At 41.7% G+C, this 8835-nt stretch overlaps 1 protein-coding gene across 1 annotated transcript in view; it reads left to right on the top strand.

Annotated features, from left to right (window-relative positions):
• Positions 1-8835, top strand: part of dyrk1b (dual-specificity tyrosine-(Y)-phosphorylation regulated kinase 1B) — a 46959-nt gene that overhangs the window by 25080 nt on the left and 13044 nt on the right. The window contains exons 3-6 of the mRNA XM_017309348.1: positions 2525-2644; positions 3075-3263; positions 3667-3814; positions 8187-8336. Coding sequence (XP_017164837.1) covers positions 2525-2644; positions 3075-3263; positions 3667-3814; positions 8187-8336 — 607 coding nt within the window. The remainder of the gene's footprint in view (positions 1-2524; positions 2645-3074; positions 3264-3666; positions 3815-8186; positions 8337-8835) is intronic.

The following is an 8835-nucleotide window of genomic DNA, read 5'->3' as shown; positions in this document are numbered from 1 at the left end:
CTTTAATGTTTTTAATTTCTTCTTCTTTCTTTTCGACGTTTTAATGTTTTTTTTTGTTTTTTTTTTATTTTGTTTTTTTTATTCTTTTTTTTTTAAATCTCTCTTTCTCACTGATTATTTCTGTTTTTATTTTAATTATGTAAAGCACTTTGAAATGCCTTGCTGCTGAAATGTTTTATACAAATAAAATTTGATTGATTACCGTAGTTGCTAGACCTGTTGTGGCTCAATATTGGTCCATATATAAGGAGCACTGTCTGCTTTTGTGGAAATTGAAGGTTTTTAGGTGCGCCTTATAGTGCGGAAAATACGGTAATTATTCTATTCAGGTGTGGTGCAGCAGAGGAACTTCTAAAAGTTGCAGGACACTGGCCCTTGAGGACTGGAGTTTGACACCTGTGTTGTACTGTATCTGGTGTTGAATGGGGAGCCAGTGGAGATTTTTAAGAACAGGAGTGATGTGGTCCATGAAGTGAGTGTGGATAAGTAGATGGAAGCTGGGTTTTGGATATACTGTACAGGTGCACGGAGTGAGCTTCATGAAGGATGGTTTCGTAGTAGCCAAGTTTTGAAGTAATGAAGGAGTGGATAAGAATTTGAGCGATGAAGTGATAGAGAGAGAGATGGGTGGAGATGAGCAATGTTGCATAGGTGGAAGAATGATATGCTGGTGATGGTACTGATGTGGAATTGGAAGAAGAGGGAAGAGTCGAGAATGATGCCAAGTTTTTGAACTGGGGGGGAAGGAGTGACTATGTAGCCATTGATGGGGAAGGTGATGGGATTTGGGACCATTAGTGAGTAGTTCAGTTTTGTTGCTATTGAGCTTTAGAAAGTTATTTAGAAAGTTAGTGTGAATCAAGAATTTGATATTAATAAACCAGCTGGTGATGGTGAAAAGGTAGAAAATCTGCAGGTGGCTAATGAATTAGGATTTGATGGAGACTGAGATGAGAAAGAGGAGGCAAGGTGGATGTGAATTACTTTGATGTTTGAGTGGAAGAAGGTTTGGAAATTCTTGCATTTATGTGATGTAAAGGTAGATTTGATGTCATGAGGTTTAGTCAGTTTGCTAAATGTGGAGAATAGGGTGTGAAAGTTTGAGGAGGTAGAATGGATTATGTCAGAGTAGAACTTGCTGTCTTGAATATTGTAATGTGGTCCTTGTAGCTTTGATAGGGGACAGTGAGATTGATTGTCTTGTAGAGGCGTTCTAGATGTCATTGTCTTTTCTTAAGAGTGTGCAGTTCTTGGGTGTACCATGGGCTGAATGGGTGAAGGATACTGTTATTGTCTTAGAAGGTGCAAGCTGAGTAGTTGACAAGTAGTTGACATGTTGTGCTGGACCCTGGACCCTGGACCCTGGACCCTGGTACCTGGACCCTGGTACCTGGACCCTGGTACCTGGTCCTATTTCTTCTACAGTCTCACATCCAGCACATCGTCTTCTCTCTGTTCACAGTTTGCAATGGCCAGGAAATCTAAAACAAACCAACATAAAGTCACCCAAGCATGTTGCAGTATGGACTCTAATAACCTTCATGAGAACTGAAAAGAATCAGTGTTGTATAAAGTGTGTCTATCAGCCCGGTTTTTGTTGTTAGTGAGAGGATTCTCCACACCAGCTTCATTCTTCAACACCTGCTGTGGAGCAGATAACAGATACAGACCCCTAGGGAAGACATCACTAGGTGTCTGTAAGCTACATCACTGCATACCTAGAATGACAGCAAAGAGCGGAGACTGGTGTCTAGTCCAGTTTCTGTCCCGGTTGATTGACCTATCTAATGTGGACCACTTTCGTAAAGCTCTCGTCACTTCAGAGCATTTTAAATATAAATGATCCTCCAAATACATCAGGATAAATGGTTTGCCTTCTTCAAAACAAAACCAGTTGATAATATATCAAGCAGGTCATGAATATTGGTTCCCTCACACTGAAAGTTTGTTTGTAAGCTGGATCAGTGAGAACAAGTTCTGTTTTAAAACCAAGTTAAAAAGTCACTTCCAGCAAACCTAAAAATAATTAGGAGTTTTTGTCATGTTACTGAGTTTTCACCTTGGAGAATGACCCTAGAGCCAACACCTGGACAGGGGAAGTGATTCCTGTTGCTCATCAAATGTCTGTGTAGCCCCAAATTCTTCCGAATGCATAAGACAACAATGGAAGGTCCAGTTATGACCTTCCATTGTTGTCTTATTATTGGACTGTAAGACATAGCATGCTTGTTTTTCCATGGGATGGACTGAAAGTCTCGGGGGGCCTACATTACATGTATTATCAGAGAAATTAGAACATGTGTCTCTAGATGTCTTCTGACTGAACTTTGTCCACATCTTAGCTCATTATGTTGTTCCACTGTAGCTTCTCCAGGTGTTGCAGCTCTCACACCCACTTTCCCCTCCACCAAGCCACTTTTATGGCTAACAGTCAACAGTTTTGAGGTTGTCTAAATGCTCTTCACATTCTCTGGTGGTGTTGTGAAATTGTTCAGGCTGGTTGCAGTGCTTGTGCTCTCTCTAGGTGCTGTCTGATATGACCATACTCCAGCGGAGGATCCCCCCTAGTTTCAGAGACCCTGCCAGCGCCCCATTGAGGAAACTCTCAGTTGACCTTATCAAAACTTACAAGCACATCAATGAGGTAAAAATTTTCAGCTGTATATAATATCAAACCTGTTTTTTAATAATGATATAGGGAGGACATATTGCCTGTATTGGGGTGTTGGGTTGTGTTAAAGTCAGAGCTAGTTGAACACTGATCCAGTCCCATGAGCTCAATAGAGTTCATTTCATAGACTTTGAAGCCTGTTTCCTAGAATGTGGTCAGTGTCCTTCTCTCTGTAGGTGCCGGACTCACCCAGAATCTGTCCACATGTGGGTTCTCTATACCCAGACATGGGTGTAGAGAACCGCTCAGAGCAATGAACATTTCTGTCTCAGTGCTCTGCTCTGAAAACTGACAAGCCACAGTTCATACTGGAAGATTAAAAATATAATGACTATATTTACTGATGGTATGTGGATCAATAATCAGTCTGGAGGTGGGGCCTAATTTTTGCTTCCACACACAGGTATACTACACAAAGAAGAAGCGGCGGGCCCAGCAAGTCCCTCCTGAGGATAGCAGCACGAAAAAGGAGAAAAAAATTTACAATGATGGCTATGATGACGACAACTATGATTACATAGTGAAAAATGGAGAAAAGTGGCTGGACCGCTATGAGATCGACTCACTTATTGGGAAAGGCTCCTTTGGACAGGTGAGCACATTGAAACAAACCTTAACATAATGATGTGTTCAAGGACTGTTTGGGTGAAAGTGAAAGCAGCAGTTAGCTGTAACAGGAACTAATACACTTCTTGAAATGATAAACCTCTAACGGCCCTGGAGCTGAACTAATGCAGGACTTGGGGACGATAGTGTATCCCACTTTGAGACATGTACCAGTTAATAAGCTGAGCTGGTCTCTCTCCTCCAACATTTGTTTCCGATATGATTGAAACATTGGAGGTCTGCACATTATGTTTCTGAGTCGCCCCCATGTGGCCACTTCTGGGAACACAACTTCTGGCCCTTTAGGTTTGTCATCATTGACTTGGCTTCTGTCAGTAGCAGTGTTTTAGCATGCAGAGAGATATGGTGTGTGTGTTTTGTGTCTGCAGGTAGTGAAGGCCTACGACCACCATGAGCAGGAGTGGGTTGCCATTAAAATCATCAAGAACAAAAAGGCTTTTCTAAACCAGGCACAGATCGAACTACGCCTGCTGGAGCTTATGAACAAGCATGACACTGAAATGAAATATTACATTGGTAAGAGCAACATTAACACAACAGCTGCAGAGCATTACCAACAAATGTGTTTTACTCTACTTTGACCAGGACGTGTCTGTGGATTCAGTTTGTGATGATGACGTCTTTAAGCACAGGGCCATTCCAGCTGTGACCTTAATGCAGACTGAAACCTCTCAGACAGTAATTAATTTACTAAAATATAACAAGGTCCATGTTGTCATCACCACAGACTGTCAAGTATTTCATTATTAATTGATTGTAAAAACTGGGAACTTGTGAGAAATGTTTGAAGCTGCAGCTGACAGTGCTGAGGTTCTTACTGCTTTTAATAAAAGACCTGACATTCTTCATGTAAAGTGCCAAAATTAGATTCTCATTGACATAGACAGTTGAGGAAAATTGTGTCATTTTGTCCACAGAGTGGTATCCGCTTGCCAAACTCGACAAAGAACTCAATGAAGTGTTGTGTGATTGATCAGAAGTGTGTTGCTGTGTTTATGTGGAAGTGCTCTCAGATAGTAACTTCAACTCGTCAACATCCACTATACAGTCTTTATATATATTTTACAAGACATGGATACCTTGGGTAATGTTTATCTGACACCATGAGGAACAATGTTCATTTGAACGATTCTTCACTAAATAACTACAATAAAAATAAAACTGGCAAATGGTTAATAACTCCTGGATGGAGATTGCAACATCGTTGTTCATGGAGGTGGCTGACTGCAGAAAAGTGTGGCGCTGTCTCTGTGACCATTTCATAAAATCAAAGCAGAGGAAGCAGGGAGGAAGGGGGGAACCCCTGTGTGTAGTGGTGTGATGTATGCTCAAGCGGGAGGGGTGTCCCCCAGGTGGCCTGCACCATTGCATGGAAGGTGTGTGACTGTACGGTTTGGCTTCGAATGCAGTATGTTGGCGCCTTCAACCAGAACTTTTACTTCACCGTACAGACAGTGTGAGCTTCCTGCTTCTGGAATGAAGATCTTTCATTTTGAGGTTCTGACATACGGGAACCTGAAGCTGCAGCCGGATGTTCCCTTCTACAGGATAGTCTCATGTTGAAATTAAGTTTAACGGCTGCTCTGTGGCTGAAAGCACTGCTCTCACTGGACTGACCAGGGTTTAGATGAGGTAATGCTAAAAGGAAAGTTCTCGTGGCTCAGCTGTTGGAGTATAAACTGCAAAGGATCAAGTGTTCTTCAGCTGCTTAAACTAAATCTTAAGTCTAAAATAGAACATTTCTGAAGAAATTTAAACGGGGCCTGCCAAAGTGTGCCTGTCAGTTAGAACCCAGCGTTCTGATGCTAAAAATTAGCACCAATGTAAGTTATAATATTTGTGGAGAATTACAAGGACGTTGACTAACATGGACTTCTTCAATTCAGTATGTTAAAATTAGTGTATAATCTAAAATTAGCCAAAATGCTAATGTTAGCCTAAAAGCTGTCAGTAGTAAGTGGGGTATCACTAGCATGTTGTCTTACTTTGACTTCCTCCATTCTATATGCTTAAATGTACCTAATGACTAAAAGATTTGCTAAATGCTTATTTTAGGGAAAAAGCTAATGCAGAGCAAGGCAGGGCACTGATGTTGGAGATTATGCTTTCTCCATTTAGGTTCTTAATGTATGAGGTTCAAGAAGAGTCAGTGAGCTGAATTCATGAATTCTGTTTATCAAGACTAAAATTCAGCGCTGGTCCATTGTCATGTTTTACTTATAGGAAAACACAGCAAAATGGCCCTTAACAGTTTCTACTTCCTTTTGTTGGCCTCTATCTAAGCTATGCCCTAAAGATGACACATTGTCATGTGTGTCATTTCCTTAAACTTTAGCTGTGTATATAAATGCATGCGGGCTGCACAGTGGCGCAGTTGGTAGAGCTGTTGCCTTGCAGCAAGAAGGTTCTGGGTTTGATTCCCGGCCCTGGTCTTTCTGCATGGAGTCTCCATGTTCTCCCTGTGCATGGTGGGTTTTCTCCAGGTACTCCGGTTTCCTCCCACAGTCCAGAAACATGACTGTCAGGTTCATTGGTCTGTCTAAATCATGGGTGCCCAAACTTTTTGAGACCAGGATCTACTTTTTCTCTCACCAGCCGCCTGAGATCTACCTCATGACACAAAGACATAAAAATTGCAAATTAAACTCTATTGACTTATTTTATATGCGAATATACATCAGTTATAGCAGAAATAATAAAGTGACAGAAAACCTAATGCAGTTTCTTTCTCAGTGAGATTCTGACACTAGGAGGAGATTTCTGGTTACTGGTTACTGGTCTCTGGTTACTGGTTACTGGTTACTGGTCTCTGGTTACTGCTTTCTCAGTCAGAAGCTGGTTGCAAACCTGACGCCAGCAGGTGTCAGTCAGTCATGGTGGATCTGAAATTAGATTTTTCTCAGTATGAGAAACTACAGACTGACAGGAGGAACCAAAGAGCCCAGTAAAGGTGAAGGCAAATCTTCTGAAGTCGGGATATAATTAATTTAATTTCACATAATTATCGCGGTAGAATTTGTTAAAACTTAATGAAATATATTTGTCCTATTTGATGTTTTTTGTGACGTATGCTCACAGAGAACCAGGTAATTAGTCCAATTTGGTCGTTTATTGAATGTTCAGAAACTACAGCAGGTGTGATGAGCCACAGCAAAGGTAAAAAAAAAAAAAAAAAAGGTAAAACAACCCGAACAGACTATCAACAGAAAACATCTCCTACCTTTTTTCTCTTTGTCGTTTAAGCACACCCGTTGCCGTGGCAACCGCCTGCACCCCGCAAGCCGAGCAAAGATTAGGCTACATTAAAAACACAACATTCAGTCCGTTACATATCAGGTTTCCAGGCTTGATATTTATTTGTCGATTCTTAATAATCCTCTCATGAACACAGCGGTGGTTGAGTATCTGATTTAAACTCCTGCTCTGCTCTCAGTCGGTCTTTGAGTCGCTTTTTTTTGTTAATGGAACCGAAACGCACTGAATTGCGCAACAACTTGTTGAAACAATAATTACTGAGATTATTAATTTTAAATGTTTCGTTGACTTTTTATAATTATTCTTTGTTAATGAAGCTACAAACGTTCAGGATCTCAGTGAATATTTTTGATAAGCCTATCAGAGGAGGAAGTGCTGACTCAGCGTCCTGCGGCGTTCAGTTTGTCACCTGCAGATCGACGTATTGAGCTCCCCTGGTCTAAATTGCCCCTAGGTGTGTGTGTGTGTGTGTGTGTGCATGGTTGTTTGTCCTGTGTGTCTTTGTGTTGACAGGGTGACCCCGCTTCTCACCCGGAATGTTAGCTGGAGAGGCACCGGCACTTTTCCTGACCCCACTGAGGGACCAGGGTGTAAAGAAAATGAATGGATGGATAAATGCATGCACATGCGCGTGTGTGTGTGTGTGTGTGTGTGTGTGTGTGTGTGTGTGTGTGTGTGTGTGTGTGTGTGTGTGTGTGTGTGTGTGTATACTAGCATGCAAGTAGCTAAAAAATATAGAGAAAAACACAGAATTATTTAATCCCAACACTAACCTGAGGAGAAAGAGTAGCTGAAATGCTTATTTTAGGAAAAAGGCTAATGTTAGCGCACTGCCTTGCAAAGCAAGTCAGTCAAACAGTTTGGTGCATTGCTGCCATCTTGTGGTTGCAAGGCATTACAAGTAGAAGCCTGTAAAATTATAACAGCTACTTACCTAAATAAAATAGTAAAGTACTAATATTTGTATCATCTGCTCATCTCTTCTTTTACTGCTTTCCTGTTTGTCCTTTTCATTGTGTAGGATTTTGAACCCTGAATTCTACAGAGTTTTCATTAGGAACACGAGGGCAGCCATGTTTTCCTAAAAAGGAAAATATGGCTGTGATAGCAGGCACAGGCCTGCGATCACTATAGCAGCAGGTCCCAACAACAGTGCTGGTTAGCACAGTGTAGCTCACAGCTCCTGTGCTGCTGTTGTCCATCTTGAATTGCTGGTTTTGGGGTTGGGTTGTAATATAAAAGAAGTTAATGCATGCTGTGGTACTTTCCTAGCAGGTTTGGACTATTCTGTGAAGTAAGCCAAAAATAAGGGTGGAATTTAATGTTAAGAACTGTAGAAATAAAGTGACATGAAACATAAACCATAAGGCCTTTTCTTCTCATTCCTGCTCCTTTGAAACTAAACCAGTATTTTTACTCATCTCTGCAATGTGTGTTTAGGTCACACATATGAGAGAATAATCATATACCATGTCTGTTGTCTAGATTGTGTAGGTGTTGAATGGAAATGCTATTGAAGACAGAAGTAATTCTGTCCCTCCTGACCTTTGTTCTTTGTATCTCTTAACCTTCATCCTTGTCTCCCATCTGTGTGTCTGTCTGTCTGTCTGTCTGTCAATCTGTCTCTGTGCAGTCCACCTGAAGCGTCACTTTATGTTTAGGAACCATCTGTGTTTGGTGTTTGAGTTGTTGAGCTACAACCTGTATGATCTCCTGAGGAACACCAACTTCAGAGGAGTTTCCCTCAACCTCACCAGGAAGTTTGCACAGCAGCTCTGTACAGGTGGGTGGTCAGACAGTCTCACACGTGGTGCCAACCAGGCTCCTTCTAAACGTCTCACTAAAGCAGGTGACCAGTCCACCTGGCTCTGGATCAGTTCACCCTTGCTCCCACTGTGCTGTACCTGAAAACAAGCTACTTCATACCCTCAAACTGCTGAATGGATTCTAGATATTACTAGTCATAACTCAACATATAATTCAGTTGATTTGTAGATTATGTTCTGAAATCTGTGAGTTTTCCCCTCTGTTCCCGTTGATCCCAGTCTGAGACTCTGAATCCATTGATCAGAGACTCTGGTGGCTGTTCAGACCACAGTGACTGAAAGCCGTAGGTTCAAAACATCAGAAGCCAAATGACTTGCACTCATATCTGGCTTACAGCCACAACCACAGATGTTGGTGGAGACCCCCATTAGGTTCACAGAGACTCCGATGAGACCCTGGGGGTCCTGGTGGGCGACACTTGTGTACACACACACACACACACACACACACACACA

This window comes from Poecilia reticulata, linkage group LG16 (genome assembly GCF_000633615.1).
Source record: "Poecilia reticulata strain Guanapo linkage group LG16, Guppy_female_1.0+MT, whole genome shotgun sequence".
Lineage (NCBI taxonomy): Eukaryota > Metazoa > Chordata > Actinopteri > Cyprinodontiformes > Poeciliidae > Poecilia > Poecilia reticulata.
Note: the sequence above shows the minus strand (reverse complement) of the source record. Positions and strands in the feature narration are given on the sequence as shown.